The sequence below is a fragment of the Euleptes europaea genome, chromosome 1 (genome assembly GCF_029931775.1).
Source record: "Euleptes europaea isolate rEulEur1 chromosome 1, rEulEur1.hap1, whole genome shotgun sequence".
Lineage (NCBI taxonomy): Eukaryota > Metazoa > Chordata > Lepidosauria > Squamata > Sphaerodactylidae > Euleptes > Euleptes europaea.
Genome location: NC_079312.1, coordinates 78,796,127 through 78,813,240, shown reverse-complemented (window position 1 = coordinate 78,813,240; position 17,114 = coordinate 78,796,127). Strand labels below are relative to the sequence as shown.

The 17,114-nt window shown below is 45.1% G+C and overlaps 1 protein-coding gene across 1 annotated transcript; it reads left to right on the top strand.

The window, feature by feature from the left end:
• Nucleotides 1–2,401: 2,401 nt before the first annotated feature.
• On the top strand, nucleotides 2,402–16,829 carry DDX41 (DEAD-box helicase 41). The gene is made up of 17 exons (XM_056854428.1): nucleotides 2,402–2,432; nucleotides 2,574–2,708; nucleotides 7,339–7,498; nucleotides 7,582–7,656; nucleotides 8,233–8,293; nucleotides 9,012–9,148; nucleotides 10,048–10,120; nucleotides 10,644–10,797; nucleotides 10,928–11,064; nucleotides 12,126–12,288; nucleotides 13,355–13,486; nucleotides 14,149–14,220; nucleotides 14,482–14,578; nucleotides 15,335–15,484; nucleotides 15,753–15,824; nucleotides 16,161–16,271; nucleotides 16,686–16,829. The coding sequence occupies exons 1-17, from the start codon at nucleotides 2,409–2,411 to the stop codon at nucleotides 16,820–16,822; spliced, it is 1,890 nt and encodes a 629-aa protein (XP_056710406.1). The 5' UTR covers nucleotides 2,402–2,408; the 3' UTR covers nucleotides 16,823–16,829.
• Nucleotides 16,830–17,114: the final 285 nt, after the last annotated feature.

Genomic DNA, 17,114 nt, shown 5'->3' with positions numbered 1-17,114 from the left:
CCATTGTGATAGGGAATTCTACTTTCCCACTGAAGTTAGGATCCACTGCTACCTATACACAAGTGTGTTTAGCATATAAGGCTTAGCAAATGTAGATTCTTCATACTTTTGTCAGCCTTGTAAGAAATTTCCACGGGCCAAGGCCTTATATTTGTAACACTACATGATTCTGTGACCCGGGCAAAGCAAAACATGACTGCTAGCTTCTGAGAAACCACACCTACAGATCTTCTTCCTGTACGTTTTCTGTTTCTCTATTTGAGAGGAAGCCCCACGATATAGGTTTTCCTGGTGCCATCACCATGGGTAGAGGCTATTCCTGTCCGCGGGAGGGGGCAGATCACCTGTCTTAGATCCTTCTGAGCTAGAGATCTGCTAGGACCCACGAAGGGCCACACCAAATGATTTCGCGGGCCTTATACAGCCCCCGGGCCTGACGTTCCCCACCCCTGGTCTAAACTGTAGCTGGTTCATAAAAAGCCCTACTACTTGTACATAAGCTTGTTCTGCACTTCGTGCCAGTCTCGCATGATGAGAAATTGCTACATGGCATGACAAGAATAGTGTTCAAGGAAATGCTGTTTACTGGAAGTCTGAGAGTGGTACAAGGACATTTTTTATATTGCTTTCTTGAAGCTGAGAACACACTGATTCTATGAGTGGCATTTATTTTAATTAATGAAAATATTTGTATCAGGTGCTGTAAAAAATTTATTAACAGATTTTATGCCATCTTTCTCAATGTAAATAGCAACTCAAGAAATTATAATAATGCTTTTTAAATTGACAAAAACAGCTGACCTACATAAAACAACAGATAAAATTATAAAAGCAATGGCTAGGTAAGTAGATCTGAAGAAGGGAACAGAGGTTGATCAAATATTCTTGGATAAAAAGTGAAGTCAGTTTTTCTGAGGGGATTTCTTCTTTTTTTTACTGGTCCTGGATTCATTGTGATTTCTAGTAAATCCCAGGTTTTTGCCAAATCCTTGGGAGCAGACCTAGAATTTCACACCTTGTTTCAGAGCAAAATTATTTCACCAGCACAGAACTAGTGTGTGACAACTTCTGCCACATCTACAGTATGGATGTTCCTGACCTAGTACTGCTGATCCCTACAGCAGCAACAGACTGCTACTGTTTGTGATGTTGCAGCAGTTTAGTAATCTTTATGTCTCATCCTAACTGCTTCTTTGCTTGTTCAACCCATAAGATAGTTAAGATAGCTTGCATAGTTAAGGCACAGTTTTTGTATCTCATGCAAGTCAACAGCAAATGGTCAAATCGGTTTTGCAGTGTGCCTTCTACCACTTTACATGCCCATATTTATTCAGAGAGCTTCCAATCCTTCTCAGTTGATTTTTGTCAACAAAATGTCTACCAATTTGAACAAGATACATTTTGAAGGATGCAGTTGGCCGGTACTCAAAGCGGCACCTTTGCTGAATTTTTGATGTTCAAATTAAAATTGATAAAAGCCATAGTACAGTTGGGCATTCAGATCTGGGCCTTCAGCTCCTAGTCCAACATGAACCACTATGCTACACAAAAACAGAGTGCATGCAAGCAAATGCTGTTCAGTTTAAATCTGCATAGATAATTTTCTTTTGAACATTTTAATGTTACAGAAACAAGAGTTGTACTATTACACTGCATAAAGTATCTGCAACTGATTACACCTATTGCGGGGGGAATCAGATGCGGCACACAATTATGCAACATACAATAGGTGAAGACAGGTCATGGCATTGGTTTCAAACATAACCTGCAAAGAACTGTTGCCAGCGAAGGGAAGTTCTGCTCAGGCTTCAAATCAAAATGATCCATATAGAAAACTCAATTGTACTAAGCAACATCGATCGCAGGGTATGAAAATAGGAAATGCCACCTCAAAGCTTAAAAGTTAGTCGCCTCCTTTTACCGCAGCATCACTTTACACTGCCCCCATAAAATCTTTACATGCTTTCACGGTCAGTTCCAAAAAAAAAAAAAGGATTCCTCCCTTAGCCTTGAAACTGCCTCGCTCAGATTCACAAGAACCGACACAGTTACAGCTCCCGTGTTATCTACGGAGCACGAAAGGTCAACACCGTCATTAAGCCACTAAACCTGAAGGCCACCCACAACACCAAGAAGTTTCCTTTCAGGCACATCTCCGCCTCCAGCTCCATCAGAAGGCGCCGAGGGCGAGCTCTTCTCGTTTTCACTAAAATTGTCCTTCGCCGCTTCCCTTCGTGCGCGCATCCTTCCTCATCCGAAGGGGCAGCGTGTGGGTGTGGTTCCGGTTGCTAAGCGACAAAGGCCTTGCGCTACCCGTTTCCTAACCCCCCGCCTTTCAGCTCCTTCTCATTGGCTACGTGCACGTTGTCTCGCGGGGAGACGCCAAGTAATTGTGCAGTGTCGAAAACATGGATACCGGAAGTGGCAGGAAGGTACGTCTGAATCTGACCGAAATCCCTCTCCCAACTCCTCTAACCCCGAGAGTGTGATTAATTCCCGCCCCCCCCTCCCCGCTTTTCTAGGGAAAGGAAACTTCGCCCCAGCAAATAACTGGCTTTTAAAAATCCCCGCAGAGGCAGCGTGAGGTGGAATCTGAGTCGTCGGGCCTATCCGAAGAGGAAGAGGACCCGAAAGAGGTGGTTGTGGAGGAGGATGACGACGAAGACTTTGTGCCCTACGTGCCCGTTAAGCAGCGCAAGCAGCAGATGGTAAATGGGGCTGAGGTCGCGGGGGTGTCCCTTCCCGCTCTGCGGAGCCGTGCTGTGCACGTGTGCTCGGATGCAGCAAATATATCTGAGTGTGGCTGAGAAACACCAGCGTGTTTGGGGTGGGGGCGGGAGAGGGAAGTCGGTTGCCTGCGTGGCCACTGCTTGGTGACCCCTTGTGCACTGGAGGAGGGCCCGAATGGCGAACTAGGTGGACCTTTGTCACAACCAGTAAGGCTCTTCTTGTGGACTTAAGTGCCACCGAGTAGATGGGGAGTTTACTCCAAAGCAACTGAATGGCCCAGGCTAGCCCGATCTCGTCAGCTCTCAGAAGCTAAGCAGGGTCAGCCCTGATTAATATTTGGATGGGAGACCACCAAGGAAGTCCAGGGATGCTGTCCAGAGGAAGGCACTGGCAAACCACCTCTGATAGTCTCTTGCCATGAAACTCCCCCCCCCAAAAGGTCGCCATAAGTCGGCTGCGACTTGACAGCACTTTACACACACACACAAGTGTGCATAGAGGTTCAACTTCAGTTCTTCAGCCGTTTCGTTCTTGTTTCTGGCCACAAACTGCGTCCCAACTAGCAGTGAATTGGAAGGGAATTTAAGGTTTGTACAGCTCCCTCTAGTGGTATCCCTCCTTCCCATTTACTGGTGAGAGGAGGGATGGCGCTTCTCCTTTGGCTTCATTTTCTTTCTGGGAGGCGCTCTCTTGACTTGCATTAACCATTTAATTTTACAATTAAATTTCACAAACAGTTAAGCAAAACATGTCTTAAAGTCAGTAATTATAGTAGTATCTGGGTATCAAAGATAGCTGCTCTCACTTCATTAGGACACCACATAAGGAAACACCTATATAATTCCGATAGTTCTGGAGTATATTGATGTGTAGGCACACTACACACTTCTTTTGTGTAGTAGTGTAGCTGGAATGCCTGTGATTCTATATCTTAACAGTTGCAACCTGTGCTTAGCTGGATCTCTGGCTTCTAAGCAATTCTCCCACCTTTCTAAATTAATAATCAGAAACAAAGCTAGAAACAATGTCCTAAGGGAGGAAAAGACTTCTTCAGAACAGCAGAGGTATGACTTGCTGTCAGTCTCCACCACTATGATCAATACACACATTTCAGGATACAGAGAACATGTACATGTTGGTCACAGTATGTGGTGTGCCAGAAGAGCTGGTGCTGATCTTGTCAGTGTAAGCAGGCACTTGAATAGACTTGTGCTGCATGGATGAGGTCAGAGGAACTGTGGCAGAATTTGTTACATGTGGGCAACTAGATTAAAAGACATGAGGCAGGGGCTATTTTATGTATGTCACGTATATGCTGCTTTTAAATATCTAGTTTATACATTGGTTTACAAAGTAAAACTGTTGACCAATAAAAAATGAATTTTAAAAGGCCTACTGAATAAATTTAACAACTGCAGGATCAGTCTTTTGAAATGTAATTGTTCTTCGTTGGTGGAAGGCTATTTGCTCTCTTTAGACTTAAGGTAAAGGTCCCCTGTGCAAGCACCGGGGCATTCCTGATCCATGGGGTGATGTCACATCCCGACGTTTCCAAGGCAGACTTTGTTTACGGGGTGGTTTGCCAGTGCCTTCCCCAGTCATCTTCCCTTTACCCCCAGCAAGCTGGGTACTTATTTTACTGACCTTGGAAGGATGGAAGGCTGAGTCAACCTTGAGCCGGCTACCTGAAACCAACTTCTGTTGGGATTGAACTCAGGTCGTGAGCAGAGCTTGGGCTGCAGCACTGCAGCTTACCACTCTGCACGATGGGGCTCTTTCTTTAGACTTAGGGTTACATAAATGAAGCCAAGTTTTTCATCCTTGCCAGTGTAAGGAGTGAAGCTCCCCTCCACCTCCAGTTTTGGTCCTGCCTGCTTGGCAACAACAGGATAACTTGATATCTCCTGTTTTGCTCATCTTGTCCCATCAAATTATTTCCGTAATCGCTTTAATGGATTAGGATGGGAAACATTGTAGGGCTTTTTCAAAAGCTAGAAGCCCCCCTGTATCTACCAGATCAGAAGCTCCTTCTTGGGCAATACTGTCATTCCTCAATAAAACTTGCATGAAGTATGGCAGGATGTGCTTGCAGGAGCCACAGAGGTAATAGGGGGCACCTGAGACAGCAGCAGAAGTAATCTGCACGGGGCCTGAAGTGCCCCAGTGGATTCTTATATTGGCTTAGGCACCCAGAGACAATTTATTCCTCATGTGTTGGATGACAGTGGTGGCATCTCTGCAATTCAAGTTGTAATGATTGCATTGAGAATGGCAGCTATGTTAGCCAAATGCCCTGTCTTAGTGCAACAGAAATGTAAAATAACAGGAATTTCTCTCAGTCTGTGGAATGCCCTTTATCACCACCCCAAGGATATGTGTTTTCTTCTAATTCATCATTAAGGGGTTTTGCTTCTGGATAAAAAGATCATTGTAAAGGACGTCTAGGTGGACCTTACAGAAGGAGGCAAATGGACCTTTTTATTATTATCTCCTTTTGATCCCGTAATATCTTCTTTCTGGTCTGTGGGCTGAAGACACATTTCCCAAAACAGTTTTCCATAAGTATGAGGCACATATTTGTTTACCTATTTATTTACATTATTTGTCATCTGCCCTTCTCACTTGGACCCAAGACAGACTACACAGAGTGACTCAATAACAATGCAATGGGATTAGGGTTGTAGAACCAATGATAAGTCTAAAAACAGAACTGAAGCAAAGCATAAGTATTAACACGACATATTACATGAAGCTGAATTCCATAGCAGGATCCTAGTTTCAGCAAGCTATGCGTAGTAGTATAGACTGCAGTCCCTAATAATTTTCCAAGTAACTTTGTGAATCATTTAATGCAGTGCAAGTCTATTGCCTGCGCACAAAAGCCCTCTTGGCTAATTCAGTTTTGCATAGTTTGCAGAAAACCATGGGAGTGGAAGCCTTCCTTACCTCCTCAGGCAATTTAAGAATTGTGTGCTTGATGTGAATGAGAATGAATAGATAAAACAAAGGGAACAGGAAGTGTTTTGTGGGGGTGGGCAGGAACAAGATTTGAGTGTGGGTTTTTTGTTAGGAGTTCAGTGGCTTGTTCATAAAAACAAAAAATGGATTATGGAGAGAAAATTGCAGAATGATGGAACAGGAGCTGTAGTACATGGCAACATTAACCAAACTTCACGGAATGATCTCTGCAGATTCTTACCCTCTGCAAAATTGGAGGGAAAATATAAGAAATACCACTAAGAGAAATTGAATCAATTGAGCACATGTTATTTGATCGTGCTCTATATAATAACATCTGTAGCTAAACTATTGGGCCATTGCTGGAAAGGTTCCCTGGGAGAGCTAATAAAGTTAGACTTGAATATCTTCTCTCAGACAAGAACCATCAAACAACATGGCTGGTTGCTCGATTTTGTACCCAAGTTTGCAATTTTAGAAAAAGTAAAGAGGGCCTTTTAACATAAAGAGTGATAAAGTTTTAAAGTTCCTGGGTAGGATTTAATTTTTAGTATTAAGGAGAATTTTGAATTGTAAATTTGTTTATCGGTTATGTTTATCCTGCAGTTTGTGTTTGGTATATACCATGTTTATTGGCAGCTGCTACATGAAGTTGGTTGTATACTGATCTTATTCCTTTTGTTTATTCCCTGTACCTGTTCGTGTGCTGGTCTTTGACCGTACTAAAGTTTTATGATAGGATATCTGCAGATTTAGGCCTTGTTTGGTGGATAGAGCGAAATGTGGGGTATGTTTTTAAAAATGTTGCATTCTCTGAACTTTGCTCTCCTCTGTCAGTCACTCAGGGAAGACTTGAAAAGGGTGAAAATGTTTGCATACCCCCATGGTGTACCCCCACAGCCATGATTCCTAGTATCAGCCCCTCCTCCACCAAGAAAAGCAGCTTCTGCTCAGCCCTGATTTCTTCTGGACGATGGTGACAGCACTTAAAATTAAAAAAATAAAATAGTAATTGTTTCTGTTCTTGGGAAAAAGTGAAGGTGTCATGCAGCTAATATGATTGTGTTACCTGCTGCTCTCATAGAAGGCAGACAGAGGGATTCCCTTACTTTGCCCTGTAAGGAGAGTGAACTAAACTAAAGCAAAATAAGGAAGCCCACTTGAGTAGCCTTAGTAATCCTGGTATGTAGCCATACTTTGATGGCTACTTGACAGCTTCACTTTTTTCCAGAAACAGAAAGACTGACTATTTTAGAAAGAAAAAAATGGGGTTGTGAACATTAATTCATAGTCAACAAAGGGGTAGGTATTGTGTGTGTAAAGTTCTGTCAAGTCACCGCCGCCTGATGACAGCCCAGTAGCCCATTGCCTGGCTCTGCATAGCGACCCTGGTATTCCTTGATGGCCTCCCATCCAAGTACTAACCAGGGCTGACCCTGCTTCGCTTCTGAGATCTGACAAGATCAGGTTAACTTGGCCCATCCAGGTCAGGGCAGGTAGGTATTGGGGAGGGGAAATCAAAGGGACATTTAGCCTGCCCCTTCAAATGTTCCTTTTCATGCCAAAATGTTCTGCAGGTGGGCTAGCAGTCCTCCTCTGTTCCAGTCTAAGCTTTGGACTCTGCTGCTTGTGTCTCTTACATATCCTTAGCTGCAAAAGCGACTGCAGATGCGCCGCAAAGGGGTGTTGGAGGAAGACCAAAGGGACAGTGGCAGTGAATATCATGGAGATGAAGATGACATTCCTCTGGGTCCACAATCGAATGTCAGCCTCCTGGACCAGCATCAGCATCTCAAGGAGAAGGCAGAAGGTGGAGCTGGCACACTTGGGTTGGTCTATAGGTGGGAAGGCGGGTCTAGAAGGGCATAACTGACTGCTCTGTAATCTCTCCAGCACGTAAGGAGTCGGCTAAAGAGAAGCAGCTGAAGGAAGAAGAGAAGATCTTGGAGAGTGTGGCGGAAGGGCGAGGTGAGTGTCAAGGAAATACTCTCTCATTAAGGTCCGTTAGTACTAGGCAGGGAGAGGGAGGAGAAGGCTGCATGGCATCACTCTTAAGTGTAAACTTTGTGGTGGATCCCAGTGCTGCCCAGCTCTTAATGTTATCACAAATACAGCAGAGTAATCCCCTATGCGTCTTTTTGCCCTGATTTTTCTTTGCTCTGGCTGCTGCTGCTATAGTGGTGTAGTGGTTAAGAGCGGTGGTTTGGAGCAGTGGACTCTGATCTGGAGAACCAGGTTTGATTCCCCACTCCTCCACATGAGCGGCAGAGGCTAATCTGGTGAACTGGATTTTTCCCCCACTCCTACACATGAAGCCAGCTGGGTGACCTTGGGCCAGTCACAGTTCTCTCTGAACTCTCTCAGCCCTGCCTACCTCACAGGGTGTCTGTTGTGGGGCGGGGAAGGGAAGGTGATTGTAAGCCGGTTTGAGTCTTCCTTAAGTGGTAGAGAAAGTCAGCATATAAAAACCAACTCTTCTTCTTCTATATGTTTCCTGGCCTTATAAAGGGCTTATACTAATACTAATGTCTTTCTTTTGTGTAGCGCTGATGTCTGTGAAGGAAATGGCAAAGGGCATCACATATGATGACCCTATTAAAACCAGGTAGATCATATATGTTGTGGATGCAAGTTTACTGACCAGCCTATTCAATGTTCTCTGGAGATGCATGGTGGGAACACTTGTTCTTGCTGAGATCCCTGACCAAAGGCGATGAGGAATGGATTGATCTGTAAACTGGGAATCGCTGGATTGCACCTTGGAGCCATTTGTGCTGAGGAATGGTTTTTTTTAGATCTAGAGATGGGCTAGGAAGGTTTAGGTTAGTTGCCTTGAAGAGTTTGTAGTGGGAAAATAAGAGATTTTTAAAAAATATGTCAAAGCTGCTGTGGATAACAGTTCTGATACTTTATTTGTATCAGATGGATTCATTGTGAAATTGGTAAACCTTGCAAATGTAGTACCATCATTATCCAGTGACTGCACATACACAGCTATTTTGTTCTGAAGCAAAATCCAACTCCCAAAGTCATGTAATATCTTTTACTAAGATCAAACCAAAGTAACACAATAATATGGGCAAGCTTTCAAATTCTCCCTAACTTTCAACAGGATGGATGTTAAATGGGCCGGGGTGGGGGAGCGGAGAAGAAAGACATTGAGATCTCTCTTTGGGAGATCCTGTGAAAGGAAGGCTCAGCATAAACACAACTGTTTTCCTGCTGGTAACTGTATTTGATTTCTTGCCATCCCACTTCAGTGTGAGTGGCCTCATCCTGGTGTCCGTGCTCCCTGCTGACATTTCTTTGTATTCTCTTACCAGCTGGAAGGCTCCCCGATATGTCCTGGCTATGTCAGAAGCACGGCACGATCGTGTGCGCAAGAAATACCACATCCTGGTGGAGGGAGAAGGCATCCCACCCCCGCTCAAGAGCTTTAAAGAGATGAAATTCCCACCAGGTAGGTGGCTGCATGAGTAATCCCATCTGTGAGGGATTTCTTTTTACAGAGATGAGTTTGGAGCTGCAGGCTCCTGGTTTTTCATTATCTCCAGCCAGAATGTTCGTGGGACTGCTTCTCAAGCTACCTTTGCACTTGGATATGCATGCAGAATACATTAAACACATTAGATTGAAACAGCAAACACTTATGTTGTGTCATTCCTCCCCCCTTTCTAAATGGTTGCTGTTAGGGACTCAGTTTGCTTCTGCTTCTTACATGTACAGTAAAAGCTTCACTATACAGATGTTGCCGGTTAATCAAAAGTGCCAGATACTAGAGCTAATTGCTGTAATCCACCCTTTACCTGGAGGAAACTATGGCTATCAAACCTCACACCCTTGGGAAAGTGTGGCAACAGCCCCCATGCATGGCAGGGCTGTCCTGTGCAGCAGGCCCAATAAGCAGGCCAGCAGCCCTTCAAGAATGAGGTTAACTGGCAGCGCTGGCTGTCAAAAGCCTTGCAGCAGCTGAAGACATCAAGCCAGCTAGTTGGAGAGGTGGAAGCAGGGCTTGCATGTGCCCAAAGTCACAAGCATATGGTGATCCTGGGCCACCCAAGCTTGCCCTCCTCAGTGAAGCAGGTTGGCTGAGTTTTCTGGAGAGCCAAGTGCCAGGTAACTAACCTTTTGCTGAATTTGGCAGGAAAAGCAGCCAGTAGTACTTGCATGTGGTCATATTTTTTAAGATCTGGTGCGTGTGTGTGTTTTGTACTTGGGCCTGTGTAGCTGAGTACAAAAAAGTAGCGTGAAAAGTGCCTGAAGCCTTTGTACTTTTGTGTTGGGCATACGGTGGGAAACAGCTCTATTTCTAGTCTGTCCTCCTTCAGTTACTGAATCTATGCCTTACTCTACCCACAGCAATCCTGCGAGGCCTCAAGAAGAAGGGGATCCAGCAGCCGACGCCCATCCAGATCCAGGGTATTCCCACTATGTGAGTCCTGCAGCCTTTTTCTGATTGCACTGGGCCACTGCTGTGACTATGCAAGCAGTATGGAATTTAATACTGTCCACGTATTTTCTCTACCCTGCCCAAATATATTACAATTAAAAAGATTACACTGATTTGCACTGTTGGTTGTGTCGGAGTCAGTCATTACAGACTGGGAAGTATAAGATGTGAGGTAAAAGCACAAGAAGCAGGGCCACAAAGGAATTCCCATGCAGACCCCTTGTAGTTTTTAAAATGCTCAGCACTTCCAGACTTTGTGGCATTGTTGACTTTGAGACTAGAAGTCTGCTTTCTCTCAGGCTTTCACTGTTGCTACAGTCTGCAGTTCATGGCCATTAATCTCTCTGGTTTGATCATGTTTTTAGTGTCAAATGCTGCAGTTTCGAACGAGCGCAAGTAGGCTAATCTCCTTCCCTTACACATTTACTAATATACCTCTCCTATTCTAGTCCACTCCTTCTATACTAAATGGTTGCCCTGAATCACTCCTTTATTTTCTTTGTAGACTTTCCGGCAGAGACATGATTGGCATTGCCTTCACTGGCTCTGGCAAGACTCTGGTGTTTACCCTCCCTGTTATAATGTTCTGTCTGGAGCAGGAGAAGAGGCTTCCATTCTCAAAGAGAGAAGGGCCTTACGGGCTCATCATCTGCCCCTCAGTAAGTTGCATGATCCCTGCTTTGTGCTTAACTGACCTTGTGCGGATGGGGGGGATAATTGAGGCAAAAAGAGGGGGGGAAGGGGGAGTGGTGCAAGCTAGGGCTGTCTAATGGGCTGCTGCCTTTGCAGAGGGAGTTGGCTCGCCAGACTCATGGTATCCTGGAGTACTACTGTCGCCTGCTGCATGAGGATGGGATGCCTGCCCTGCGCTGTGCCCTGTGCATTGGAGGCATGTCTGTCAAGGAACAGATGGAGACCATCAAACAGTAAGCTGGTGTTGGGAGTCTGGGATAAGCATTTACAGTAGGGTTGGAATTGGCAGTTGCTCCTCCTCTCTAAGGCAGGTGATCTCCATGCCTTGTCAATTGCCTGTCCTCTGTTCCAGTCATAGGCCTATCAGGTATCATAACTGTTGCTTATTTCAAGACCTTGCAGCTGGAATAGGCAGTACACTTCCAGAAGATCCCTTTCAGAAAGGTTTTTGATCTAACCAGCCTACTGGTCATGTGAGCACATTTACCTCCAGCTTGCTGTCTCTGTGGGAAAGCAATGGATATAGACCATGGGCCACATTCACATCTCTAATGCAGATTAAAATATGTTCTGTTTCGCAGTTGGAGAAGAGACAGTGGGACACAGATGTTTGGGGGGATTTATGTAGATCTATTCTTTAACTTTTTGTTCATGTGACTGTTACCAGCACAACCCACCACCCCCTCTAGGATTACTTAGCTCACCAAACAGAGTGGCTTTACTTTCTTTCTTGACAGCTGTCTAATATATTTTTATTCCACTCTTCCTTCAAGAAACTCAAGGTGAGGATGCACATGGTCCTCCTTTCCCCCCTCTTTATCCTTACAATAACCCTGTAAGGTAGGTTAGGCTGAGAGAGAGAGAGCCACTGGCCCCAGCTTACACCTCAAGTTTCATAACAGATTGGGGATCTGAATCCAGGTCTCTGAGAGCCTAGCCTGACACTATAACCACTACACCACACTGGCTGTCAGGTGAACCAGAGGAGGAGTCTAGAACTGAGGAATCCTGGCCTGATTTCGATCAAAGTTTGTGGGAATTGTACTCTTTCATGCAGATTGTACTATGCCAATAAAGGTAATTGGAATTTGAAATTTGTACTCTTTCAGGGGGGGAAATGTGTATAAAATAGTACCTAACTAAGGCTAAAGTGACCCATTCTGCCTTGGGTCTTGTGAACACAGCTTGGAGAGAGAGTGTTTGGCCTCCAGACATAAAAATTAGTGTTTCTAGTGCCTCTGTTTAAACTACCGGACTTGGGCTACTTCTGCAACTTTGACTTCTGTTCCCACAGTGGTGTTCACATGATGGTGGCAACACCAGGTCGCCTGATGGATCTCTTGCAGAAGAAAATGGTCAGCCTGGACGTCTGCCGTTACCTGGCACTGGATGAAGCCGACAGGATGATTGATATGGGCTTTGAGGGAGATATCCGTACCATCTTTTCTTACTTCAAGGTACCAGGCAGGGTAGCCTGTACTCCACAGACTTAATCCGAATGAACTCAGAATTTATGTGAGGCTTCTTTCTGAGTCATGTCTTTTTGCCTGGTGCCAGAGGCATATGCTGACTTCTCTCTCTTGGGCAGGCCACACTCCTCTGGTTTGTTTGACCTTTTTGTTTGATTTTGGCTCTCTTGCAGCAGCAACACTCCCCTCCCCCCTGCCATGTGAAAGTTTGCTGGTGAATGCTGTGGATGGGACTGAATTGGATCTGGAGTTCATTAGGACCTTGCCTTGAAACTTGTTTTCATGGGCAAATGTCCACCCTGAAACATGCAAAGTAGCAGTAGAGCATGCTTTTGCTTCTCCTTCGCCATTAAGTGACCACAGTCAGCACCTGGGATTACAGGAAAGGCGTTCAGGTTATATGGTAGGATTTCCAGGCATGCTTGAGGCTTGGTGAACCCCTTTTAGAAATCAAGCACTGACTGAGGCACTGTGTTTGCTTATGTGGTCACTCCATGTAAATGTGTCAAAAAGAAGTTACCATGTGGGCCCGTCTACTTGTTGCTGTGCAGTTGATCGGCTTGGTCATACACAGAGTTCTTTACATACTGCTCTAGGGTGACCCGCATTCTCTTTCAAGAAAAGCTGATAGTATGAACTGTATACATTATGTTAATTGAGCAGTCTTTGCTTGTGTTTGTGTATTTTGTTGTGTGTCTGCTAGGAAGGGTAAGGGGCTATGTAAGATGTTAAAGCCTCCTCAGCCACTGGAAATGCTACTCTTCCCCTTGCTTTACCTGGCTTCTGAGATTTTGCAAAGCACTTCCTCCTGTCTTTGTAGCCATGAGGGCTATGCACTTGCTTCTTTGAAAGGATTTTGAATTTTGTGCCTAGTGAGAAATTCTCCACTTATTCAGACTTTCAGAATGTTCACGGCCCTGCTGATATGGCGAGTATCTTGTCAGTATATTTTCAGAGACCCATTTCCTGATGATTCCAGTGACAGTTTTCAAGCAGGATTCCTGGAGTATAGAAAGTAAAATGGCTGTCCTTCTCTGTCCCTTTCTTCCCTTAGGGTCAGAGACAGACTCTTCTCTTCAGTGCTACCATGCCCAAGAAGATCCAGAATTTTGCCAAGAGTGCTCTTGTGAAGCCTATCACAATCAATGTGGGGCGTGCAGGAGCTGCCAGCTTGGATGTCATACAGGTATGTTGTGTTTGCTTTCTTAAATTGTATACATGACCCAAATGCTTACCATATTTTTATCTGTAATATGATCTCATCAGATCTCAGAAGCTACAACAGGTCAGCCCTGGTTAGCATTTGGATGAGAGATCACCAAGTCCAGGGTCACTACGCAGAGCCAGGCAAGGGCAAACCACCTCTGAACATCTCTTGCCTTGAAAACCCTCTGGGGTCACTATAAGTTGGCTGTGACTTGATGGTACTTTCCACCACCGCTTCTCGGAGCTGCTTTTCAAAATTATTATCTGACTTAGGCAGGAACCACATTTGTTGGATACTGTTCTGGTATTGGGTTATTGTACACCATCTGTGTGCTGACAAGATAGTCAGAAAGTAAATGATTCCTGTAGCTCAAAAGTGCAGTATTCAACAATACATGAATCCAGCCTTGTTCTCATAATGACCCTATGAGGCAGGTTAGCCTGAGGATTATAACTTGGTCATAATTTCCTGGTTCCTTAGGGATTTGAAACCAAGTCTCTTATCTCATAACTTAATGGCTTCCTGATCCCTGATTAGTTGTTCCTTGATGTCATCTGCTTTGACCCCTTACTCTTTTGTCATACTGGGGGGGGGGCGGAAAATATTGCCATGTGACACTATCACAAATTCTCTCTTATTAGGAAGTAGAGTATGTGAAGGAGGAAGCCAAGATGGTGTACCTGCTTGAGTGTCTACAAAAGACCCCACCGCCAGTGAGTACAACATTAACCTAAGGTCATTATTTCTTAATCTTGCCTTTTCATTCCTCTATGTTCCTCACAGGTACCTGAACCATTTGATTTTCTCCTGAAGCAGAAGCTTCTGCAAGAAGCTGTAAAGTGCTCGCTGTGGCATTTTGTATTGCATTCTGGTTCTATGATCAGGGAGGGTGAACGTTGTATAGACTGAGGGATTGAAGCAGGATCCTTTAGAACATCGATTGGAACCCTGGAGCCTTTTGCTTCCTTTGGCAGGTCCTGATCTTTGCTGAGAAGAAAGCTGATGTAGATGCAATCCATGAATACTTACTACTCAAAGGAGTGGAGGCTGTGGCCATACATGGTGGCAAAGGTCAGTAAGTCTTACATTGAATATATTCCTTTTATTCACTGAGAGTAAGTTGTGGTCACAAACATGTGACTATATGTCACAACCCGCAAACGCAGCAGAAGGAATTTGGTCTGTAACAGAGCCTCTGTCTCACTATGGATAGACTTTGTGTTTCCCCCTTCCAGTTTCACTATTATATTGAGCTGGTAAGTGAAAATGAAAGGTGCCTAATTCCAAATTGACAAGGTAAGACGTCTAAGAGCTTATGGAACTGGCATCCACAGATTAGACAAAAGCCTAGACAAAAGTCCTCCACAAGTGCCCTATTTCACGCCCCACAAATATTTTAAACTAATTTCACAGCTATGAAGATGGTGCCCTATCAGTGAAACTTTCAATTAATATGCCAACAAATGCAGTTGGAGTTTGTGATAAAAATAATATGGTCACATGACCCATATTCAGCTCCTTCCTTCATTTGGTTTTTAAACCAGCTAAGGAGAAACTTTCCAGGGGACAATAACTGACAGACAAATTTACAAATGCATCTTTCTTGTACATAAAAGTTGTCACTATCGAGGTTGAAAGGCCTGTGGGACTGTTTATCCTGAGACTTCATCTATGTGTCTGTGGGGAACAATGGGCTTTTGTCTGGGGTTTGTGAATAATTCTTTGTAGAGTGTTTGAACAGAAAGTCTCGTTGTCTTTGGTCTATAAGCTTTGTGGGGTAGGGAGAGAAGAATTCTTCAGCTGCCAACTCTGTGTTTCCTCTGGTAGACCAAGAGGAAAGGACTAAGGCCATCGAGGCCTTCCGAGATGGCAAGAAGGATGTTCTGGTTGCCACAGATGTTGCCTCCAAAGGCTTGGATTTTCCAGCCATCCAGCACGTCATCAACTACGACATGCCTGAGGAGATTGAAAATTATGGTATGTGGCTAACTTGGCTGCGAAATTTTCAGTTACCTAGTTGTATATGCATTTAGAGCTTCCCTAGAGGGGGAGTGGAGTGCGTAGAGAAGGCTTATGCCCACAAGACTCTGGTGCCAGCTGTGTAGCATGTGGATGTATAGTCCTGTAAGTCCTAAAACATGTTTGGCTAAGTCAGGATTGCTGGCCCTCGAAGAATCAGATAGAGGACAGCTTCTTCCTCCACAGGTTTGTTGACTGACTTGTACGTCAATATTGTTTTTTCCAGTTCATCGAATCGGACGTACAGGTCGCTCGGGGAATACTGGCATTGCCACTACCTTCATCAACAAAGCCTGTGGTGAGGATCTGAGAGGGGCTATGACAGAGGTTTGGCCTTGGGGTGTGTGTGTAAAGGACATGGAGTTGGTGCCCCGTGTTTGCTGAGTCGAGTCCTTGTTCCTTGGGCATCAATTTCTGAGGATTCTGTCAGAGCTATTCTCTCTTTTGAGTCACTGCTAAAAATAATAAACTGCAGGGACCAGGTTATGGGTGTGGATCTTTTAGGAGTGCCTGTTGGAACAAAAAATCAAGATGGCTGCTTGGTTCCACGCTGTCTCCCACTCACTGTAACCAAAGTCCATTTCTGTTTGAGAAGCTGGCCTATATCTATTCTAACTTTCCTCTCGGTCCCCAGATGAGTCGGTGCTCATGGACCTGAAGGCGCTGCTGCTGGAGGCCAAGCAAAAGGTGCCACCTGTGCTGCAGGTGCTGCATTGTGGAGATGAATCCATGTTGGATATTGGAGGTAAGTGTGGCTTGTAGGGAGCTGGGTAGGAGGCAACGGTCTTGTCTAACACCGTAGAGTAGGTTGGGGCTTTCCAGAAGAGGCAGCTCAGCTACAGCTTGGAGTGGGCAGAAAACTTCCTTTCACTTATTTCAGTTCTTGTCATAATCCATGAACAGTTATGAAAGGTCTTGTCTGGTTAGTGACCTCAAGAAGGGCTACCTAGCAGACAATCAGATGAGTCTAGGATCGGGTATATTTTCATGGGTTGCAAATTGCCCGGTCCACTTCCACACAGCATGGAGGAGAGTGCTTCTTGCCTCTTGCTGTAGGTGCCCCTCTGCTCCCTTCCCCACCCCGAACCCGCCTTTCCCTATGTTACGCCCTAATCTGAGGAGCAAAAGTTCATCTGCCCCTGTCCTTTTTCTCTTCCAGGAGAGCGGGGCTGTGCCTTCTGTGGGGGCTTGGGCCATCGCATCACGGACTGCCCCAAGCTGGAAGCCATGCAGACCAAGCAAGTCAGCAACATTGGGCGCAAGGACTACCTGGCACACAGCTCCATGGACTTCTGAGTGCTACCTGCCCCTTTGGCCAGCCACCGCCAAGAAGAAGGACTTTGTGGTTCTTGGATGGGCAACTTTGCCCAAACTTTGTGCGTCTGGCATAGCTTACTAGGGGGGCTGTTGCCAGCTGGAGCGGGAAAGGACACCATGGGACCTCCTTCTTTTTGTATGCAGGTGCTGGTTCTGCCTTGAGATGAAGTGCAGGGCGTGATCACGGTCCTGTGTCTCAAGCCCATAGACTGGGAATTGCACATTAGGGTGCCCGTGTTCTTTTATTCTGCAACTTTTTGGTTTGGCCGCA